Raw genomic sequence first — 24,723 nt, 5'->3', positions numbered from 1 at the left:
TGTTTGAACTGCTCCTCAAAAGCCTCCTTTCTGTCCATTGTATTTTCCCAAGATCATTTACTTCATCCTTCAATGCTACACCTACCTTTGACTCATCAAACAAGAGTATTTTCCTGTCCCATCACACCTTGAAAATGCTTGAGGCAAACACATTGAACATTAGATCCAGGACTGACCTCATCAGCCAGTATTCCTCTAGTCATTTTCTCATTAAAACCTACTGTATCTTACCTTCTGACCAGTAACTGAGTTTGATTATTGCTCTGTAGACTGCTGTCTTTTAGAAACACTACTAAACTGTCTCTTAGGATTCTCACCATAGCATTCCTGCCACCACTTTTAACCTAACAGTCTTGGAGTTTCCTGCATTTTCTTACTCCTTCACCCATGTAAGGATACCACAGTTCTCCGTGTCTTCTGGTTCTGCACTGGACACTGACCTGCTGAAGATTTCTGTCAAAGGGCGTGCAAGCACACTGGACAGACTCCACAGGAGTTTGAAAGCTAGCTCATCATGTTCCATGCATTTCTCCTCTCTAATGACAGCTTTCTCCCTCTCTTCTTCTTCCCTCTGTATCCTAGGTCTGTGCAGAATTCCCATTCTGCCCTGCCTTCCTCCCAGCATGGCACCCTGCCCTTGCTTTCCTTTGTAAACACTGAAGCAAAGTTTTCATTGAGTACTTCTGCATTTTACTATGCACTTTCTTCAGTCTTCTATGCTTTTACTTCTCTATTTGCTCAGCCTGGCTAGGTCTGATCTTCCATTCCCACCTTCTGCTACTTATTTTATTTGTATTTGTTTTCTGGGGTAGAGCACTGACCTCCATGGACCTTTTTCAGACTCAGCCTGGGAGCGGTTTCTAGTTAAGTGACTTGCTCAGAGTTACACAGCTAGGCAAGAGAGGGTGAGGGAATCAAACCTTACACCACTGAGCCACAGGAAATAGCTTGTTAATAGTTCCATAATCCTCTAAGCCAACTGCCAGGCAAGGTGCTATACAGCTGAAAAAGCCATTGCTTCCATTCCTGATCTATTCTGTTAACTTACTTTTACATGGTACCACTGCTACCGCTCTGCTGTTGTTCTTGGACTGTGCCTCTCCTACCTTTCCACCTCCTCTAATTTCTATTTTTTCTCTCAACTGCTAGCATCACATTCCTATGTAGCCACATTAGCTTTATCCTGTTTTTTGTCTTGCCCACATCTCAAGATACTTTTATCCATTACCAATTCCAAAGCCTTGCTTACTTCTAGTCTTCTAAACCAGCTGTGACCTTTTTCCCTAGTAGAGCATAATCCGTTCTTATAAAATCTTGCACCATCATCTCTGCCTTTACTCTTTTCCTTCCTTGTTCTGAGCCACACAGGCTAATGACCTCTGCTGATTAACAGTGCATTAACCTGGGCCTCCATGACACCCTTTGAAATGGTTAAAACTACACCCACAGTTCCACCATTTCATTGCCAATTGCTGAAAGCAAATAACAAAGGGGAAAGGGGGCACCCCTGCCCGCTTCCTCTGTTCAAACAGAACTTATAAAAAAGGAACATCCCTACTTTACTTTTCGCCTCTGATCCCTCATATATTCTCCTAATTAACTTTATTATTGTGTGCCCACGGTGGTGCAGCAGTTAGCGTTGTTGCCTCACAGCAAGAGGTTCTCCGGTTCGATCCTTGGCTGGAGTGCTTTCTGTGCGGAGTCTGCATGTCCTCCCTGTGGTCGCGTGGGTTTCCTCCGGGTGCTCCGGTTTCCTCCCACATCCCAAAGACATGCTGTAGGTGGATTGGACACTCTAAATTGGCCCTAGGCATGAGTGCATGTGTGTGTGTGTGTGCCTTCTGTGGAAAGTTGGGCGCCGGGCTGGCAACTCGACACTGTAAAACTCCACTGCCAATCATGAGCGGACATGTGATCTGCTGTGGCGACCCCTAACCGAGAATAAGCCGAAAGAAGAAGAATTGTGTGTTTCCATTGCACTACTCATAAAATCCCAATTTACTCTTTCAAATGCTTTCTCTGCATTAAGATCCACAAACGACAGTGGTATTTTCCTTCTTTATGCTTCCTTCTGGACCATCACTGTTCTGTTAATGTTGTCAAATGTTTGCTTCCCCTGCACAAACCCACAATGATTCATATCTATCAATTTTGGCATCACCTTTGCCATTCTTTTAGCCATTATAAACAAACACGTTATAATCATGGCTTCGAATCAAAATGGATCTATATGAAGCTTGATCTAATGGGTCTTTACCATCGTTAGGTATTACAGCCACCACAGCTTTCTTCCTGGATGTTGGTGTTTCTCCTCCTTTTAAATACCGTTAAGCAAAATCTTTCAGATCTTTACTACTTTCTTCCCTCCTAGCTTCCAAACTTTCACAGAATGCCATATATTACTGGAGACTTTCCTATACATTGGTTATACATCACCATTTTAATTTCCTCCTACCCTAACTGTTAACACTAGAGCCTCATCTACCTCTAACCTTGGCATATTTAATTCTTCCATAAAAATTTCCATTTGCACTTCTTGATTTCCACATGCTTTATACAAATTTTCATACAAGTTCTAAATATTTCTAATACCTCTACAATATCCCTGGTTATTTTACTTGTTATAGGCTTTCTAAGCTTGGCAACAACCCATTCTACTTTCTGTTGCCTGAGCTGTTGTACTAAAAGCGTTTCTGCTCTGGAGTTATCATAAAAAAAGAAGTTGCTTAACAGCAATCTTTCTAAGCTTATGTATATTATTGAAGTAATCCCTTACTTTCTCTTTAGCACTATGTAGTTGTGCCTCTTTTTATTCTGTCAGATTCCCCCTATTCTGAAATACTTGAACCTTAGTCAGTCCCTCAAAATGATTCTTGTTGCTTCTTAAATATTTCTCTTTTTTCTTTTATTTCTACCCTATTTTTAAACTCTACTAAAAAACTCCTGTTGTCCACCACGGCAGTAAAACTTGATAATAAAATTAAAACTTTAATAAAAAAGAATATAACATAAAACACGCAGTCCTCAGTCTTCCGATAAGCGCTTTTGGCAAATATGCCTTCCTCAGATCGTAAAAAAGGACTGTTCAGCTTTTGTATTTATAAGGCATCACAGCCATTCATCTGTGACACGCTCTTGTTGCAAACCAAAAGGAGGCCAGCTAGCAAAGAGGTATAATTTCCTTCATTATAATTAAAGGTGCAGTACTTCTTTTTACTATGAGACTGTATATGTGAAAACTAGTAGCTATGTATGTGAATACATTATATGAATGAAGCAACATTCAAGTAAGCTTGCTGATCGTATTCCTTCTATTCCTAAACGCAGGTTTTAATGGCACAATGGTATTCAAGCCTGGTAATCTGTTCGCTCTTAAATTAATTATCCAGCATGTTTCCCTTATGGTCTGACAGACTGCCTCTATGGCCTTAAATACAAAGTGATGAGAAAGATACTGTACTATATGGGCTGCTAAGGCATTATTGGGATCTTTCTGTTTGATGTCCCTTAAATGTCTAAGGAAACATTCCTTAAGACGTTGATCTGTTTTGCCAACATAGAAAGCACTACATTGGCAGCAAGTTGCTAAGTATATAATGTGGGAACTAGTACAATCAGCATAAACATTAAAATTGTACTGTTGCCTGAAGTATGGATGTACAAAAGTATTGGAGCTGTCAATGGAGTTGCAAGCTTTGCATCTCAGGCATTTGAAAGTGCCCTTTCTGTTAGAATTGGGCCTATTTCTTTCAAAACCATCTTTGTTGCAAATGAGACGTTTCAGATTCTTCTTATTCTTATACGCTCGTTGATGAAGTTAACAAAAAGGTCCAACTGTGTAGAGCTGCCTCTCCAAAGGATAAAGACATCATCCACAAAACGACCGTAGTACACTAGATATTGTTTCCAGGTACTAGGTAACAGTTCATTGTGTTCCCACTCAGCCAGAACTATTTGTGCACGGGGTGCCCATGGCCATACCCAATGTCTGCAAATAGAAAGAGTCCCCATACATAAAGATGTTATTTTCCAATACGAGTTCCAACAAGGAACATATTGGTTCTGCTTCCATACTGTTCCTTGCTAAGAAAGATCTTATTGCCTGTAGACCAGTCATTCGGAATCACTGTTAACAAACTCTTGATGTCCATTGTCACTAGTAGCAAATCTTCATATTTTTTAAGACCCTTGGTAACTAAAAAAAGCTTTTCCAGAAAGTCTCCTGAGTCCTTCAATACAGTTCCTGCTAGTGGCAGGGCCTTCTTTAATTCATTCTCCACGTACATGGAAACAGGTTCCGTTACCCACCCCCTTCCAGAAACTATGGGACGTAGGGGTGGGTCAACGGGATCCTTGTGAATTTTGGGGAGTCCACTGATGTATGGAAACATAGGTTTGGGGCAATCAAAGAACTCATATAGTTCTTGTGAGATATTTGTCTCTATCAATAGGTTATATAGGTGGCTGCGAAAACCATCTACCTTAGTGGTAGCTTCACTATAACTTAGTCTCTTATACGTTTTTTCATCATCCAACATAGAGAGCATTTTGTGCCTGTACCATATGGCTTCCATCACCACTATACATCCTCCCTTATCAGCAGGCTTGATGACCAAACTATCTGTTTCCTTTAGCTGCTTCAGCATCTCATTCCCATTAGTGGTTAAGTTGAAGAAACGTCCTTGTCCTTTGGTTGTGTTACCCCTTAGTTTGAAGATTTCATCTTCACATAATCTTAAGAACATCTCCACTGGTGGAGGATTAGGGGGAACAAAGCTACTCAATTTTGTGTAAGGTAGCCATCTGCTGTCATTAACTTGTCCAAAAGTACACTTTAATGCAAGGTTCCTGCAAAACATTCTGATATCCAGCACAAATTCACTAATATCAGACGGTAAGGCTGGAATAAAACTCAGGACCTTGTCTAACAAGGAAATCATATCAGGGCTTAAAATCGTATTAGAAAGATTCACTACTAAACTTGATTCAGATCCAATTAAAGTGTAAGCTTCTTTCTTTTCCGTTCTTGATTCTGTGTTCTTTGAGTCCTGTATTGACTGAATTTGGAAAAAACGGCAAGGGCCAATTTACCGGTGCATGCATTGCCCCTTCTTTCAGCCTAGTTGCTAGATTTGAGGCTAGGGGAGCATTCTTGTTGCCGGTTTCTGCACCCATAATGACTGTACTGCTAGACGCTTCTCTTGAATCTGTTTCTGATATTGTAAAATTGGGGGTCGGTACTGATGAGTTAAGAATGGCAGGGTTGTGAATGGAGGGTTCCAGATCAGTTAAACTGACATGAGTAATCACATCTTCTCCATTAGGTCTAGAAAAAGGTACCTTCTCTTTATATGATGGTAAAGCTCCCCGCCCCTTACTACTGGATTCCTCTCTCGGCCATTCAAAGATTTGGTCTCTTACAAAATCCTGATGGTCACGGGCTAGCTTTTTAACCTTCTGCTGTCTTAACTTCGCTTCATAAGCATTCAAGTTGATCCGTAACTGCTCTAAGCTATTTAGATGTGAGTCATGCAGCTCTAAGCTTTCCAATTCAGTCTGCTTAGTTGATATGATTGCTGCCATCCTTTCCTCTTCCAGCTTGAAGAATTCTATCAGCAAGTTCATGTATTGTCGACTTGTTTCAAGATTTATAATTTGTCATTTTGCAAGCAGATCCGGATAAGTGTTCCCATATGAGGGTAAACACTTCACTCGCATACCTCAAGGTACAATTTGATGATGCAGGCACGCTTCCATATGGAAGCGTTGCCACTGCAGTCTTTTAAGCCGGTAAGCTGCATTCTCCACTTCCCGAAATATACAATTAAAGTTATTGTCAGGAACCGATGCAGCAACTGTGGAAGCAGCTACATTACCCAAATTCAGATCTAGAAGCAGGTTCAATAAGTCTCCCGATATATTAGAAATGTTGCATGTTCTAAGTTTATCGTTCAAGTTCAACTGCTGGTTCGCCATGTTCAGTGTAAGAAACAAAAGCAGTCAATGGGTAAAAAACTTTCTTACACTGTGAAAGACAAAAACAAGGAAAAGTAAAGGCAAACACTACTAAAAAACTGCTGTTGTCCACCACGGCAGTAAAACTTAATAACAAAATCAATCAGTAAATCAATAAATCAGGTTCAGTTTTTATTGCCCCAAACCTATGTTTCCATACATCAGCGGACTCCCCAAAACTCACAAGGATCCAGTTGACCCAACCCTACGTCCCATAGTTTCTGGAAGGGGGTGGATAACTGAACCTGTTTCCATGTACGTGGAGAATGAATTAAAGAAGGCCCTGCCACTAGCAGGAACTGTATTGAAGGACTCAGGAGACTTTCTGGAAAAACTTTTTTTAGTTACCAAGGGTCTTAAAAAATATGAAGATTTGCTACTAGTGACAATGGACATCAAGAGTTTGTTTACAGTGATTCCGAATGACTATGGTCTACAGGCAATAAGATCTTTCTTAGCAAGGAACAGTATGGAAGCAGAACCAATATGTTCATTGTTGGAACTCGTATTGGAAAATAACATCTTTATGTATGGGGACTCTTTCTATTGGCAGACATGGGGTGTGGCCATGGGCACCCCGTGCGCAAATAGTTACTCCAATTTGGTTCTGGCTGAGTAGGAACACAATGAACTGTTACCTAGTACCTGGAAACAATATCTAGTGTACTACGGTCATTTTGTGGATGATGTCTTTATCCTTTGGAGAGGCAGCTCTACACAATTGGACCTTTTTGTTAACTTCATCAATGAGAGTACAGATTTTTTAGAGTTTGTGGTCAAGCACTCTTCGGAGACCATAGAATTTCTGGATGTAAAGATCCATCTACACCCTGATAGAGGTATCAGTACAGGAATTCATAAAAAAGAAACCTGGAGAAATCATTATCTGCATAGGGGGAGTATGCACCCGGGACATATCTTTGATAACATCTTTGAGAATCAGATCTTAAGAACTTCAAGATTATGTACTGAGAATGAAGACTTTGTAGCAGAACAGAGAAATATTGAGACGCATCTAAGTAAAAGATCTTATAACCTACATCAAGTCATCATGAGAGTCTGGATTTTAAAACTCAATCACAGCAACTTAAATGTTTGTTAACATACACTGCTGACAATAAGCAAGTATGTGAAGTTATTAGGAAGTTTTGGCCAGTAATGACAACTGATGACAAAATAAAAGACATTGTAGGGGAACAGCCCAGATTCCTATATAAGAATAAGAAGAATCTGAAATGTCTCATTTGCAACAAAGATGGTTTTGAAAGAAATAGGCCCAGTTCTAACAGAAAGGGCACTTTCAAATGCCTGAGATGCAAAGCTTGCAACTCCATTGACAGCTCCAATACTTTTGTACATCCATACTCCAGGCAACCTTACAATTTTAATGTTTATGCTGATTGTACTAGTTCCCACATTATATACTTAGCGACTTGCTGCCAATGTAGTGCTTTCTATGTTGGCAAAACAGATCAACGTCTTAAGGAACTTATCCTTAGACATTTAAGGGGCATCAAACAGAAAGATCCCAATAATGCCTTAGCAGCCCATATAGTACAGTATCCTTCTCATCACTTTGTATTTAAGGCCATAGAGGCAGTCTGTCAGACCATAAGAGGAAGCGATGTTCATAATTGCACAGAGTTAAGGGAAACATGCTGGATAATTAATTTAAGAGCAAACAGATTACCAGGCTTGAATACCATTGTGCCATTAAAACCTGCGCTTAGGAATAGAAGGAATACGATCAGCAAGCTTACTTGAATGTTGCTTCATTCATATAATGTATTCACATACATAGCTACTAGTTTTCACATATAAAATCTCATAGTAAGAAGAAGTACTGCACCTTAAATTATAATGAAGGAAATTATACCTCTTTGCTAGCTGGCCTCCTTTTGGTTTGTAACAAGGGCGTGTCACAGATGAATGGCTGTGATGCCTTTTAAATACAAAAGCTGAACAGTCCTTTTTTACGATCTGAGTAAGGCATATTTGCCGAATGCGCTTATCGGAAGACTGAGGACTGCTTGTTTTATGTTATATTCTTTTTTTATTAAAGTTTTGATTTTATTATCAAGTTTTACTGCCGTGGTGGACAACAGGAGTTTTTTAGTAGTGTTTGCCTTTTCTTTTCCTTGTTGTTGCCCTTCACAGTGTAAGAAAGTTTTTTACCTATTTTTAAACTCCACTTTCATTTTATTCCAATTTCTTGTTATATTTTCTGAAGAAATTTCTATCTTCCCTAATAACTCCCAGATAATGTCCACTGCCCATTCCTTAAACTTCTCTCTGTTTAATAGATAGGTGGGGAAGCACCAGCAGTGTCTCATTTTAATTTCATTATCCTGCATTTTTATTTTAGTTATTGTTGGCATGTGATACGAAATAGTTATTGCACATTATACAAAACTTTCAATTAAATGCACATGTTCCTGGGAAATATAACTTCAGTTTAGCCTGACTCAGGTTCTGTACCTTGGGTTATAATATGTAACCTCTCTCTGACCTCCCAGTATTGAATTCACACCTTCCATAACAAATACTTTTATAAATTTCTTCAGAAATCTGCCCTTTTTGGTTATATTTTCCCTTCTAGGCCTCCAGGTACATCCTCACTTTTGCAAATCAAATTCTAGTCTCCACCTGTAAACGTCTTGCACTAGATGACTTCCAATTCCCTGTGTAACCTGGAACACAGAATCTCCTAGTCTATTCCTGTCACATTCAGATTTCCCAAGTGTGTAACCTTCTTCATTGTACCCTCTCCATTATTTTTCCCTTTGGTTTCTAATGCTCTTTTCCTAGACATGCCTGAATGATTTGATTCACAGTATTAGTCCTCTAGCTCTAACCTAAATGCCATGACACTTTATCTTGGGTTCTGCTGCTGCCCACTCCCTAGCCCCATTCCTGACTTAGTGCTCTTCCTCCTTTCTGACTACATGCCTAATGCCCTACTTAAAGCAGACTGCTACTCCGCCTCCATCTCTCTTTCTCTGTCATTCCCAATCAAACTATACACTGGCACCTCTATGTCCCAAACCTTTCCTGTCACTGGTCCACTTTTATATGATCCCGGCAATGTCCACTTCCTCCTCCTCCTGCACCACTACTTGCAGCTTTCCCTTCCTCCTGGCAAGACTCCTTGCACTGCATAGTAATACTCTCCAGCTCTGCTCTGAGTCACACTCATTTATTATGTTGCTGTGTCCTGCACTGCCTTTTCTCCTTTCTGTCCAATGTCTATATGCCCACCCTCCTTTCTGCTTGTGTGACACTCCTTTCCTCACTTCCACCTTAGTTTAAAGGTATGATCAATAAGATGTACTTTTCCATCCCAGCACTAAGCACTGTCGTCTCTTCTGGACAAAAATGGACCTGTCCTTTGCATGCAGCTGGTCTCTCTGCCACATCTTCCCAGTTTCCTACCAGTTTCAAACCCCTCCTCTTTAGAATCCTCTCTTTTCTCAGTATATTGGCAGTTAGTACAGATAACACTTCTGTGACTGTTGCCTACAAACTCTTCACTACTGACATCTGTTTGTTACCAAACTGATATCTGACATGGCACTGGTTCCTAGATGTAACACAACATGCAGCCACCTCTCCCCACCTTGGTTTTCGCTTTGATCATCTCCTGCTATGTCATACTTCAAAGAAAGGAATGAGAGTTTTGAATTGCGTGCAGGGGTGAGGTGAGAAGAATTTATTACTCGGGTTCTTGTCATTAGAGCGATGGCACCTAGACAAAATGTCAAGCTAATGAAACCAAATGATCAAAACTGTATTTTTAAATGTAACAGTGCAGTTTTGTCAAAACAATCATAAAAATACAAAATAATGTTTTCCTGGCAGGAGGCAAGTTCTCCTGCACCATCATGCCTCCCGTACACAAACAAGGATAACAATGTTGAATCTGTGTACAGAGTTAAAAAATTACAAGACATAGCACTTGTACCCTGATACTTCATTTACATTTTTCAGATATTTACGTTGTTGTGGTAGGACCTACAGATACAAAAAAATTATTTGTTACAAGATACTCCCATATGTGTGCCTGTTCAATAAGCCATTGATCTGCATGAACCAGTTGTGTACATCAGTTTAGAAAGTTTGCTAATCGGACTGAGTGCAGAGGTTATTGGTATACATTTGATTACTGATTCACTCAGTGAACTGAACTAGCACCGAGTGTTTGTGTATGGCCTTTTCCCAGGATAAACCAGAAAACAGTCTGTCTGGATCAGTGTTCTACCCTGGCTAACAAATGAAAATAAATATTTTATTATTTACTTTTTTATTTTACATTTGTTTACCAGGATAGTCTGTCTGGGTTCAAGCCTGTTTTCAGCGGAGGCCTGGAAGAAAAGCTCCAGAAGTACAATTTACATAGGCAGAGATATAACAGGAACAAGTATATTGATATAAGAAGACAAATACAAATATACATTGGCATCACTGGCATGTCATTAATATCAGAGGATCAGGTAACAGTATACATTGACATGTATGATATCATAAGCACTGTTGACAGACTATTGAGATTTTTTTTAAACATAGTAGGCATCTGAGGGTAGGTTTTAGCTTTGTTAGTCAAGTTAGTATAGGTTGAGAGAAAGGAGAGGGGAGTTTGAGGAGGGAGAGATGTCTGGTATGTTAGTAGGCGTTCTCAGATGGCTACTGTTCTTGGGGGGGGGGCATACAGGGGAGGGATTAGCCTGCATTGATGCAGCAGCAAATTCAGTTGCTATATAGGTGATCTTCTAGATGTTTCTTGATTTGGGCTGAGTTTGTAAAGTTTAAAATATGCTGGGGAATTGTGTTCCAGGATTTGGAAACATGGTGGGAGTAGAGGGTCTCCCCAGCCTTGCTGTTGCTTTTGGAGACTTGTAGGATGGTTTTGTGTGTAGATCAGAGTTGTCGAGTGTTAGTATATGGTTGGTGTAATTGTTGCAAGGCTGGGGTTCTGGTATACTAAGTGGTGGGTGATAATGAGTTGGGTTGTAGGTCAGGTGCTGGGGGAATTCTAGCCATTTTAATTGTTTTAAGGAGGGGACCTGTGTAGGGAGTTTGTGGCAAACTTGCCTATTTTGTTATAGCCAGATTTGAGTTTGGAAAGTTCAGCTTTGCTAAGGTTGGTGGGGATGGGGGGGAGCGTAGAGTAGACTGGATAGGAGGTGAGTTCTGGTTATGTCTAGTCTGACTTGGTTTGTAAGAAATGGCTTAATATGGTAGACGGAGCCTAGTTTGATGTGAGCTTTTTTTAATGGACTGAGACAGGTGAATATCAAATTTCAGTTTGTTATCGACTGTAACACCTAGTGGCTTGGTTTAGGAGGTGGCGATTATGAGTGTGTTATCTGAGGAATGCATGTGAAAAGAGGTTGGGGTATGGTTGACTTGGCAAGGAGAAAGAGCATCAGCTTGGTCTTGTTTGAGTTCAGTATAAGGTTAGCTTTGTTTAGCCAATATTCTACTGTAGAGAAAGATTGTTGTGTGAGACAGGATGCATTACATATGAGGGTAGAGTCATCTGCGTACTGGATAACTGATAAAGAGGAGGGGCCTAGTATGGAACCTTGTGAGACTTCAATGTTAACAAGTAAAGGTGATAGCTCCTGTTCCCACCTAACAGCTTGTTGCCATTTGGTTAGGTAGCTGTGGAACCACGTTAGGGTGGAGTGGCTAAGGTTTAAGGTGGCTAGCTCTGACAGTAGTTTCTGATGTGAAACTGTGTCAAAGGCCTTGGAGAAGTCTAGAAAGATGGTGGAGACAAGTATGTTTTGGTTTCTGTGACGGTTTACAGTGTTAGTAAAACTGAGGAAGGCGGTTGTGGTGCTATGGTGGGGGCGAAAACCAAGTTGTGTGTTACAGAGAAGATTGTTGGATAGAAGGTGATTTAGAAGATGGGTGTGGATGCATTTTTCAAGTATTTTAAAGAGGGGTGAAATAATGGTGATGGGTCTATAGTTTGTGAGTTCTGTGGAATGTTCGTCTTTATGCAGGGGAGTGATGCAGGAGATTTTCCAGACTAGGGGGACGCAGTTTTTGCTGATAGAGCGGGTGATGAGAATGGATATAGGGTATAATATAAATAAAGAAAGAATACAAATAAAAATAGGAAAAAAAAACTGAAGTAGGCCTTACTAACTAGGCCAAATGACAGCCACCAGTACTTAGTTTCTGAAATTTGCATTCTTCCATCCAAAACAGTTAAAATATGCACACAGATACAGTGCAGGGTGGTACCATTCTTTCCGGGTTTGAGTGCCACCAACTAGTGAAACTAATATATATCTGAACATTTACACATATGCACATAGAAATAATGTTTTATGAAAAATAATGAATGTGTTATATTCTTTGTTTTGCAATCATTAACAATTTCACATTTCTCTCAGTAGAAACATGCGTAAGCATACACATCACATAATCACATTTACTGATCTATATATATATATATATATATATATATATATATATATATATATATATATATATATATATATATATATATATATATATACATATATATATATATATATATGGGTCTACTGATTTTGGTCGAACTACATTTGGTCAAAAATGATTTCAGGCAGCCCACTTCACCGAAAATGCATTTCACTGAAAACCCAATTGGTCAAAAATGGAATAAAGCCCCTGCCCCACTGCAGTGCGACCCTGGAGTGAGAATATAAAGTTAGGGGGATTGTGGGGGGCACAGCCAACAAAGCACAACTAGTTTTTACTGATGTTATATCTTTCAATGCATTTTTAATGGATACACAAGTACATCCTTTGTGACAGCTGTCAGGTCTGTTACTGCTGCATTGCTTGTGATCTTTTTGTTTAGTAACCCTTGGGATTTTTCTAATTGTTTGATATGTTTAATAAAATACATCACAATGGGATGTTGTACTCGATAACTGGCCCTATCAATGCTAATAATAAGGAAACAATTACCTCTTAAAACCTTGATGACTTTCCACTGGAAATTAGCTGAGCTAAATAAAAGGAATTTCCAACAACTGTTATTACATACTGGTCAAAAGACATGGATCTATCAACTAAAGTACCTAAATCCCGAACTACATTTTCATTTTATAGTGGTATGTTGCCCAGACAGTATGATGAGAGGAGCGGTTTTCTACCAAAAGTGATGATACTTGACTTTCCATTATTCAGTCTGAGCCCATTTTGATACACCAAGAGTTTACTACAGCAAGTTAATTCTGGAGGGTTTCGGTTTCATACAGTGACTTAAAAACAACAACTTCCAGTTTGCAATCAACTGCAAACTTTGTTAGCCAGAGGTCTTGGCTCTCTGCTTGGAGATCTGAGAAGTAAATGCAAAAAATGAGAGGTCCCAGCACACAGCCTGAAAGACACAGCTGGTCACTTTCATACTTTCTGATGAAGTACCTGCAACTCACTGTGTGGGTTCTGTCGTTCCAGTTTGCTATTCATCTTACCAAATCTGGGTCAATTTTTAAAGCATTTAACTTTTGTAAGATGTCAGCCTGGGAAATGTTTTCCAAGGCTTCAGCCAGGTCAATATACACATCCATGCAGTGCATGGCCACCATATACAACTTCTGCTAACACATTCAAAGAAATTTACCAGATTAAATAGACAGGATCTATAGTTCACAAAACCAAAGTGTCGGGGGTCAAATGTTACAAGTTTATTGATATCACAGTTTATTAGGTCAATTATAATATGTTCCGTAGCTTTGCAGATGAGTCTTATAAAGTTGATAGATCTGAAATGATCTTAGCTGAATGTACGGCCACTCATACTGGGGGGGGTGGGGATTATTAGCACTGCTGTACGCAACTTATCAGGGACAAAAACTTAAGTTAAGTACTTAACAGAACATTAGATTTCTCTAGTCTCTGTCCAGACGCTGAACCTGTAGGACTTGATGCCTTTGGCATCCTCTGGTGATGGCAATGAACTCCTCAAGCTTGAGTTCCTCCTCTACCCATAACACCCTGTTGACTAGGTATCCTCCAGAACCTGAAAGTCATTATACTGTGAAAAAAAGACCTCTGAATAATAACAACAGTAAAAATAGAATGAACAGAACTACCTACATACCTACCTACCTACAGATCCCTTGGAAAGTGGTAAGTGACAATTTGAGGGGAAGGCAAGCAGATCATTCCATTGTCTGGACAGAGACCAGGGAAATTTATTGTTCAGGTAAGTACAAAACATACGTATTTTCTCAGGTCCTGTTCAGACACTGGTACTGCAGGACAGAGTCCCCAGCTAACCAGGGTGGGCTTATCCAACAAACCTTTCAGACTGGTTGCCCCAACAGACACTGCAGTCATGGACAAAGTATCCAGACTGTAATGCTTAGCAAAGGTATGCAGGGAAGACCAAGGAGCGGCTGCTTCTATCTTGTCAAGTGGAAGCTTGTGGAAGAAGGCACTGGACTGTAGCTTGAGCCCTGACTGAGTTTGCTTTCAGTAGCATGGCTAACTGATGATATGCTGAATTATAACAATATGATATGTCACTGATATCCACTTAGCTAATGTGACTTTAGTAATCTTATGGCCCAACTCAGCTACAAAAAAACTGATGAAAAGCTTCTTATGGCCCAACTCAGCTACAAAAAAAAACGATGAAAAGTTGCTTATCCTTCCTAAAAATGTTTGCACTGCCTAAATAAAACCTTAACAGTGTGTAAACATCCAAGGAGTGAAAAAGGCATTCCTCTTATTTGGAGCATATAGGAAAGAAGATCAGCAAACAAATGTATTGGTTGAAGTTATTCTGAGGTTTAGTTATTCTCTACAACAAAAAATTAAGATCCAATGAGAGAGTCGCTTTCATTAAGGAAGGTCTAGCGTGAAAAATATTTTTGAGAAAAACCTTACATAATCTTTGGAACGCCAAGGAGGTAGTCTAGAATCTGTCATGATACCAGCACATGGTTGCAAAATGTAAATTAACTGGCTCCTTTGTTGTAAAGTTCTGCTAAAAAGGGCCTCAACTGTTTTAAGAATGCTAAAGCCAGTATAATATTCTTACCCTGCACCTAAATGGAAAACTTTTTCCACTTTCCATTACAGATCCTTCAAGTAGAAGGCTTCTATGAGACCTTGATAAGCTCAATCATGTTGAGAGTAAACAAATGGATTCTGGACATTACTGGAACTGGAGAAACCATGTAATCAGATGAAGGCTAATGGCTTAAGAGCCCTTACAAGTCCAGCCAGTATAACTTGATTTTACCTAATATATGGACCCTAGGGGCAAGAGGATGGCATGGGCTTGTGCCTGTGCATTGAGCATCTTACAGATTTGCCTCTGTCCATAGGAGACATAGCCACTACCCCAGGACTGAATCTGCAGTTCTCCATCCATTGACACAAATTGCATTTGAAGAGATTCAGGGAAGGGGTCTGCTTAACGTGAATAGGAAGCCTGTTCCAAAGAAGGAGCAATCTCTGAGACACTCATCTGTCTCTCCAGCATGTTTTGTTTGAGTCACTAAGTTAAAATCCCTAGACCGGGTGATCCTCATATTGTTTGACTTGTGGATGGGTAGCAGCTTCATCAGGGATGGATTTGCGAGTGCTTTGTAGGTCAGGCATAAGTCACCCCTTAATAGATGGAAGAAGGCAGAGTAAAGGTATAGAGCTTTTAGTTTTTATCTGCATAGGAAATGTTGTTTGCACTCTGTATTTTCTTTGAGAAGAACCTCGAAGGTCGCTCCAGCTGTTGTAAGCGCCTAGATGAGTACATGCCAAATGGATCACTGTACTTAATTATTGGTCTAATAAAGGCTGAGTACAGTTGGACTACAAATTCTGTATGCTGGGCCTTTAATTATAAGTTGTGCCACATAAAAGGACTTCCTCAACACTGTGGACACAAGGAGGTCAAAGTTCAGACAACTATCCATCTGTGTACACAGATTTATCACCTCTAAGTCTATTCTTAGAGATGTGCTGTTGATGTTGTAATTTGCTGGGGTATTTGACTTCCCAAATTTAGAACTCTTACTTAGAATTCAAATCCTGATTCCTGAAATGGAGGGCTCCATCAGAGCTGTATCTGGCAGGAGAAGCCCTTTGACCACAAGATTATTTTTCCTGTCTGCCAAGGTTCTGATACTAAAATTTTTGCATACTGGGCAATCGCTGTCCAAGTCAGAGGGGACCCAAACTCATTAGTCAAAGCTCATAAGGGTCCTGTGACATGGAGTGTTTTTTATTTTTTTTTTATTTTTATTTAATTTTTGTGTGTGTGTGTGCTGACAGTGTTTACAGTTTTAAAAGTCGGACTTTGAAAACTTTAAAATGAGAACACTGACAGAAAATGAATCACTACAAATACACACACACACACACACACACACACACACACACACACACACACACACACACACACACACACACACACACACACTTTCTGTCTGTATCACTATTCTGAATCCCTAAAAACAATACTAGTACAAACAGAGGTTAGAAAAACAACAGTTAAGAGGTCGAAGGCCTGCCTAATACAATGACTGGATTACGAAAGGGAAAAAGGAGAGACAAAGAGGACTGGAAAAAAGGAAACTTTGAAACACTGCTGAAGAAGCTCCTACATGAAAATTAACCTGTTGGAGAAAGATTTTGATAAAATACACCCAGTGGCAAGATGAAAAGCCTAGAACACTCATTTCCTATTGGCTCAATCAGCTGAAGATGTCATTGTTGCTTGATGGCTCCAATGAGATATGAAAGATGCACGGGTAAGGGAGGAGCACATGTTTAGGGAATTTGCTGCCATCACCAGAGGTCATCAACGACACCCAGTCCCACAGTTCCAGTGTCTGGACAGGACCAGAAAAATCCATTAGCCTAACTTAACTTTTATATTTTGAGGAGTGTATCTGCAAGGATATGTTTAACACTATTGACTAAGCAATCAGGTACATTACCAGGTCCCACAGAGGAAGTATTTTTGGTCTTGGTTTAGCATATTCATTAAATGATCTTTAGATTCCTAAATTTACAGATTTGAATAGACATCTCAGAGGTGAAGCTGGCATACAATTTTTTCACATTTGCATCTGAATACGAGGCCCCATTATGAATATTCACTGAGCAATGTTGGGTATTGCGTTTAGTTTACTAACATAGTTAAAGGATTTTGAATTATCTTTGGCATCAGAAGCCAGCCCAAGTTCACAAGCTCCTTTAGTGGATCTGATAGTGTTCAGTCAGTTTTTGGTGTTTTTTTTTAAGTGCTTTTGATATTATTTTTTAGAAGATGGGCCCCTAAATCAAGCAGTCTTGGATCTTTCATGGTTCATCTACTAAATATAAGAAGAGCCATGCTAATCTATCAGGATAGTTGAAGAAGTATCTAAGGCCTTTAATTATTTGGGTTAGAAATATTTGGGGCCTATTCACTTCAATGATATGCTTGGATTTCTTCATACCAATGACTGCACTTACTTGATGGTGGGGATGAACAGGGAAAAAGTACAGAGGTATAATGACATCCTTGGATCTTGACAATATTCCCTTTGAAATTAACTGTGCCACATATAACAATTTCTCATCTATAGTGAAAACATGACTGTCTGTCTGAAGAGGACTGTCATTTATAACATAGAAGGAAGTTGACTGCTACTGTGCTGCACCCTTTTTTGAATTTAGCTCAAAATCATTGTCAGTATACCAGATATTTGCATATTTCAGCCTTTATTACAACTTCTCAGTATCAGTGGATGAACTGGATAACACTGCCCAGCATGCGGTGATCAGAAAACTTGATCAACCAAACTTCTGGGATATTTGCTTTGATGTCTGTAAAATAAATGCCAAAGAAACGGAGACCGTACATGAACCTCGTGGTAGGAACAATTTTATATTCACTCAAGATGCCATCAAGTTTTGCAACATGACAGGTTTGCTAAGAATGAGAAACAACAGCGATTAACCTACTGGCTACTACCAGTGGTAGTCTTAACTGCAGCCACATATATTATGCCCAGTCCTGGAAATAACATCTCTTGGGAGTGGTCTTAGAGGTCACGAACCATGCATTATTTCCCTGGAAAGGGTGGGACTATTTGTAGGGGCACTACAATAGTGTGATTTAGTTAGGACACCTCGATAGAGAGAGGGAGTCGGTGGGGGTGCAATGGGCCATTGGTAGAGATCATCAGTAGGGTATAAGGAGTTGAAAAACAGATGAAGAAAATGAGAATAACATGTCTGAGGATTTCAAAAAGCTCTTAACATTTGTCAGACAAAATATACTTCCTGTATTTCTTGTGCTGAAGCACATTTAATGTACATAATACACATGCATGTGTGCATGTAGGCATGTATGAATAAATAAAAGGTTCCATGTACTAAACACAAAACTAGCAGACCTAACCATGGAATTGTAGCATTTACTGGAACCCAAAATGAAACTGAATGTCCAGAATATGTAACACAACAGAGTGAATGATTTAACATTAAAATGTTTAGTACACATGAAAAAATAAAAGGCAGAACCAGAACTAATGGAATCTGCAACAGTTAATGAAAATAACTGATTTGTCTTTAGCATGAAACTTTATTATAGGATATGATTCTTGACAAGGGCCACAACTTGTATTTTGCATTCTTAACTACTCAAAATCAGCATGAGAAAAAAAAATAAAAGTAAACAAAACCAAAAAACCTTTGCAGTTTAAAAATTTTCTTGGTGCACTTTAAACAGTCTGAGGACTGGTGCCAATTTTATAAAACTTGAGATACTCATGGAAAGTGAATTTAGCTCAGGTATGTTAAAAACAATACAACACAAAAGAACTGGAAAGCTGCCATTCCATGACTGCCTTCTGGCAAGAAGACACAAAATAAACATAAAAAGTTGCCTCCAAAAACAAGTGCCAGACAGTCTACATTACTCCTTATGATCTGGTATAAGTGTACAAGAATAAAACTGAAGCTGCTAATGAACAGAAAAGAATAAAAGCAGCCTGATTTCTAAAAGAAATTTATGAAATGGACGCGTCTGACATCTGTATCTCTGTTGTCCGTGGCAAGTTTACAGCTCATAAAAATCTGCCATTACCCTACTGACAGATCACATTGCATCTCTGTGCTCCTGACAGTGCTAAACAAGTATTCTACAGGCCACAATTTTGTATTTTCAAGGGCACATCTCAACATTATAACTGATGATAAATATGTGCCAGGGTAGGAAGTTATGCAGAGATTTACTTTTGACTGGGCTGACTTGAATCTAGGAGAAGCTCAAAGGATCAAAGGCATGAGCCAGGAGAAAGTAAATCATGCATAACTCCCTACACTGGTAGGTATTATAGCTATTAACAGTGCCATGTTTTTACCGTTTTATGTTCTGGCATGTACTAGTAGTGGTGTGATTTTCAACTACCAAGCATATTCAGTAGTATATATATCAGTACCCGACTGTTGTGAGACTGAGGATGATAGAAGAAATGCTAATGTCATATCTGCAACTACTGCAAGCCAAACAGAGCACCTTCCCCTCCTGCAATTGGCATTACTTCAGTGACGATAACTTTGCTTTCTGTCACTGAGGAACTGACACTGAAGAATGCAAATTTAAATTAGTTAATGCCTAGTTAAGTTTATATACATAAACACACGCGTGCATCTGTATCAAACTATCAGTGCTCTACGACATTAGGCTGCAGGAAAGAATTATGCAATCAGAGGACTGGCTCTGGATCAGGCAGTCTTAAACTTCTGAGTCAGTAGTAGTTTCCAGTGATCTCACTTGCAGAGTGCTGATCGGGTATCTTATAAAATGGTATAATATGCAAAAACAAAATACTATGAAATTACAAGAAAATAAAATGGATGTTTTCTGGCCGTTAGTGTCAGAAACATTACCGTTTTTAGTAAGAGTAGTAACTTCTTTTGTTTGTCTTTCGGCTTTTCCCGGTTAGGGGTTGCCACAGTGGAACTCCGGTCTGCTAATGATTGGCAGTTGGTTTTTATGGTGTCGAGTTGCCAGCCCGATGCCCAACCTTCAACGAAGGCACTCCCATTCAACGCATGTCTTTTGAACGCCCACTCGACCGTGGGGAGGACATGCAGACTCCACAAAGAAGGCACTCCCAGCCCAAGCCGAGAATCGAATGGGAGAACTTTTGCTGTGAGGCAACAACACTACCGCTGCACCACTGCGGAAGTCAGTAAGAGTAGTAACTAAGTATATAAATTCTCTTTTAGCAGTTATGCATATTTAGATATCTTAGAATTTCAGACACAATGTTGCAAAGTAAGAATGTAAATTTTAATTCCAAGGACTGTAACAGTGGTCTTTGGAATACGGGAACTACAACTGCAAGCACAGAAACATATGCCCTGGAGTGTTCTTCTCATAGGTTCATAGGTTCATAGGTTCATACTAGGCTACCTGCCCTAGGGCATTTATAAGCCTAGCCAGAGTGTGTGTGGCTTTCACCACCCCTTAGGATGAGAATACTATACCCATTAGTTTGCTGTGCCTCTGTCCAGCAGTGATACAGAGATGATTCCCAGGGTAAACCTACGATCTCCCATCCACTCGTCAAGATTTCTCTTGAACAGAGTCAGTGAGGGGCTCTGCCTCACATGGACTGGGATTCTGTTCCATAGTGTAGGGAGTCTCTGGGTGATGAATCTGTCCCTCCAGCACGTCCTATTTATATCCGTGTTGAGGTTTAAGTCTCTTGCTCTCGTGGCTCTGGTGGATTTGGATTTTTGAGGTGGAGCATGTCCATTAATTCCGGGTTGGACATGGCCTTGTATGTCAGGCACAGATCACGTCTGAGCAGGCGGTATGCGACTGAATAGAGCTGGAGTTTCTTCAGTCGGGCATCGTATGACATATGTTTGAGCCCCTTTATCCTTTTGGTGAGGAACTTTTGGGGTCTTTCCAACTGCTGCAGGTGTCAGGTAAGGTACATTCCGAATGGACGTTGTACTCAATCATTGGTCTGATAAGTGAAGAGTACAGGGGTACAATGACCTCTCCTGATCTGGATGTGAATCCCTTCATGATCAGGTGGGCAATGTAGAAGGTCTTCCTAACCACTTTGGCAATGTGAGTGTCAAAGAGAGGTTACTGTCAACTTGGGTCCCCAGGTCCCTGATAACTTCTTCCGTGTTTAATGGATTACCACCTATGTGGTAATTAGGGGTTACCTTGTTTTTCCCAAAGGGTATGACTATACATTTTTGGCATTTAGCTTAAGGCCATGGCTCTGGCACCAGTTATCCATTTCTATGAGACCTCTCTGGAGGATGTCTGTGTCTGATGGAGTGTCAATTATGGTGCCCAGTTTGCAGTCATCTGCAAATTTTGTCAGCCACAATCCCCCTATGTTTGCCTGCACTTCAGAAAAATAAATGCCGAACAAGAGGGGGCCCAGGACTGAGCCCTGTGGGACACCGCTCGTGACCGTCTTAGAGTCTGACATGGCACCAGCAACTCTAACCCTGTGTGTTCTGTCCTTGAGCCAGTTTGCAACCCATCTTGTGACATATGGGTTTACATCTAAGCTGGTGAGCTTTTCTATGATGCCCGAGTGGGGTATTGTGTCGAACGCTTTTGCTAGGTCAAGGTAGGCTGTGTGAACTGCCTTACCCTCATCAATGGCCTTAGTGACTGTTTCGAAAATGCTGTATTTGCTTTTTTTTTTGTTTAGTCACAATTTATTTTTCTGGCATTTAGGACCAACATTTCCAGATATCTCATTTGTGACGGGGAAATGTAATACATCAAAGACACCCTCAGTAGCTACTGAGCAATTCCAATATGGACAATATTTTTGCATTTCTAGGAGCTCTTTTTACCACTTTATATATACATTGAGAACTGGTCAGCAAATGAGAACCACATAGTCCATTAGTGTGCCCATTTATTAAACTGTAATCTACGGCCACACACTCCCTTTTCCCTAGCCCTTACTCTAACTCTGACCCAAATAAGCTTGCATGCGTGCACACACCTGCCCAGAGAGCAGACTTAGTGAATGTGTTAAAAGAACTGAAGCTATTTGGCAGGACACTGACTTTAAAAACTATTTTTCAAGGTGGACCCAATGAATATAATATTTAAAAAAAAAAAACAGTACTTTTGTTCCTCCCAGCAATTCTGGGATTGATTTATTCACTGATTTGTGTGAAAAACAACTAAGGAATGTGCTCAGTAATGAAGCTACTAATGTTTTTTATAATTTATCTAAACGTGAACAGCAAGCGTTAAATGACTTAAAATGCTTTAAAAGTGTTGAAATATGCCCAGCAGATAAAGGTGGAGGAATTGTTATTTTAGATAGAGACAAATATATTGCAAGTATGTTAGTACATTTAATTAACACCGATACCTATTGTGAGATTTCTGCAACTCAAGTTAAAGCCATTACAGATAGATTGCAAGTTTTTTTGTTTGATATGTTAATAACAGGCATGATTTCTGAGCCACCTTTTGAATACTTCAATATAGAGTACCCAGTGACTCCAATTATGTATGGCCTACCAAAAGTCCATAAAAACATGGAAAGTCCACCCATGCGACCTACAGTATCTAGTCGGGGGTGGGTGACAGAACCACTGTCGATATATGTTGAGAAAAACCTGCATCCTATACTTAAGGAATGTACTACTGTCTTATTGGACACTAAAGATTTTTTGAGAGACCTAAGTGTACATTTGGAGGGTATAGATGACCAATGTTGGCTTGTTACTCTTGACATAGAGTCCCTTTTTACAGTTATTCCCCATTCTTGGGGTATAGCTAATGTAAGGGAACTGCTCAATAGAAAAAGGATAGAAAATACCAAAATTCGACTCATGTGTACCCTACTTGAGATCGTCCTGGAAAATAATACGTTTGTATTTGGTGATAAGTTTTATAAACAAAAAGTTGGCGTGGCTATGGGCACTGCCTGTGCCAATAGCTACGCCAACCTAGCACTTGTACAATGGGAAACTGAGAATATTTTGACAGGCAACGTGTTTGCTAAGTCTATTATATGGTACAAGCATTTTGTTGACAATAGTTTTCTGTTGTGGCATGATAACGAAGATAATTTGCAGCAATTTTTAAATTTCATTAATACCATTACTCCCTTTTTGAATTTCACATACAAATACTCAAATAGAGAAATAGAGTTCTTAGATGGATAGGTTACAAGAGACACACTCAATTATGTTCATACCTCCATGCATTGGAAACCTATTAGAAAGAACAATGTCCTACATAGTAGTAGTAGTATGCATCCTAACTACACTAAAACCAATGTAATCAAAGGACAAATAGTTAGATGCATGAGGCTATATAATGATGATGATAGTTTGTCTCAGGCACTTACCCTGTTAAAACATGAATTTATTGAAAGGGGATATAAAGCCAGAGATATAGACAAATTAAAGTGGCTTGGAATGAGAGAAGAGAGAGGTACAAGCCCTATTATGACAGGACGAGAATTAACTAGGATAACCAAAGTAACTATGCCACCAGTACCACAGTAACCAGGAACCTAGAGAATGATGAATTACGTACTCCATTAACATTTGCAAGTAATATCAGTACAGTCTGTGATATAATTAAAAATAATTGGGGCATATTGTTAAATATGGATGAACTAGAAGGTGTTATAGGGGCTACACCATCTTTTACCTTTAAAAATATGTCATTAAAAAGACAGCTGTGTTACAAGAAGTTAGATGGAGACCACTATGCAAGGTCTGATAGGCTTTCCGTGTAGAAGGTGTACAGCCTGCCCCTTCATATTTGGAGGGGGCAGTATACACACCTGACTAGAAAGTTCAGCATTGATACACGCTTTTATACAGACTGTCACAGTAAGAATGTCGTAAATTTTGGTCTCTGTACAAAATGCCCAGCCTACTATGTAGGCAAAACTAATCGGCTGCTCAAAGATGGAGTCCTAGAACATATAAGGGACATTAAAAATAAAAAAGAGACAAGTGCGTTAGCGATGCATGTTATAAAGGAGGGAGCCACACACACCTTCAAATTTCTAGTGTTATACATTATACAAGAAAATAAAAGAGGTGGGAACATGAACAATAAGACCAAAGCCTCAGAACAAGAATGGATAATTAGATTTCAGGCTGACAGACCACCTGGACTAAATAGTAAGGTTTCACTGAAACGTTTTCTCAGTAACAGGGCTTTGAGACATTGATTATTATGTTTAGTCACATCTTTTAACATCTATACATATATTCTACAGTTTTAACACTATCTAACTCTATAGAGCAAGCTTTTACAGTTTTTCACATATATTTTTAGTCCATTATTTATATGATTTGATTGTTTATATAGTGTATGTCTTTTTAATTTTTATTTTCAAGATACTGTCAACTGATTGGATTTGACACAGATGTATCATTATTTAAACAAGAACTGTAGTATGTGTGAGGAAGCAGAGAGGACTCTGTGAAAGCGCTCACATGTTTTATATATTTTTACTATTTTTTATTAAAGTGTTGTTTTCCTGTGTGTATTCCAACGAGTTGGTGGCTTGTTTGGAACATTAGACTTTTATCGTTGGTTACTTTATCCAGATTCAGGGGATTTGTGTTTGATAATTACTAAAAAAAACATCTGACTTACCTTGCATACAATATTCACTTCAACAATTTCGGTCCTTGGTAATACAAGCACATGTCCAACAGTGACAGAAA

The 24,723-nt window shown here is 39.5% G+C and overlaps 1 protein-coding gene across 1 annotated transcript in view; it reads right to left on the bottom strand.

The window, feature by feature from the left end:
• The window catches only part of AKAP13 (A-kinase anchoring protein 13), a 2,349,678-nt gene that overhangs the window by 924,133 nt on the left and 1,400,822 nt on the right, over positions 1-24,723 (bottom strand). The window contains exon 12 of the mRNA XM_044078370.1: positions 9,108-9,119. Within this exon, the coding sequence (XP_043934305.1) occupies positions 9,108-9,119 (12 nt within the window). The remainder of the gene's footprint in view (positions 1-9,107; positions 9,120-24,723) is intronic.

Source organism: Protopterus annectens, chromosome 7.part0 (genome assembly GCF_019279795.1).
Source record: "Protopterus annectens isolate FY-2018-M chromosome 7.part0, PAN1.0, whole genome shotgun sequence".
Taxonomy (NCBI): Eukaryota; Metazoa; Chordata; order Ceratodontiformes; family Protopteridae; genus Protopterus; species Protopterus annectens.
Note: the sequence above shows the minus strand (reverse complement) of the source record. Positions and strands in the feature narration are given on the sequence as shown.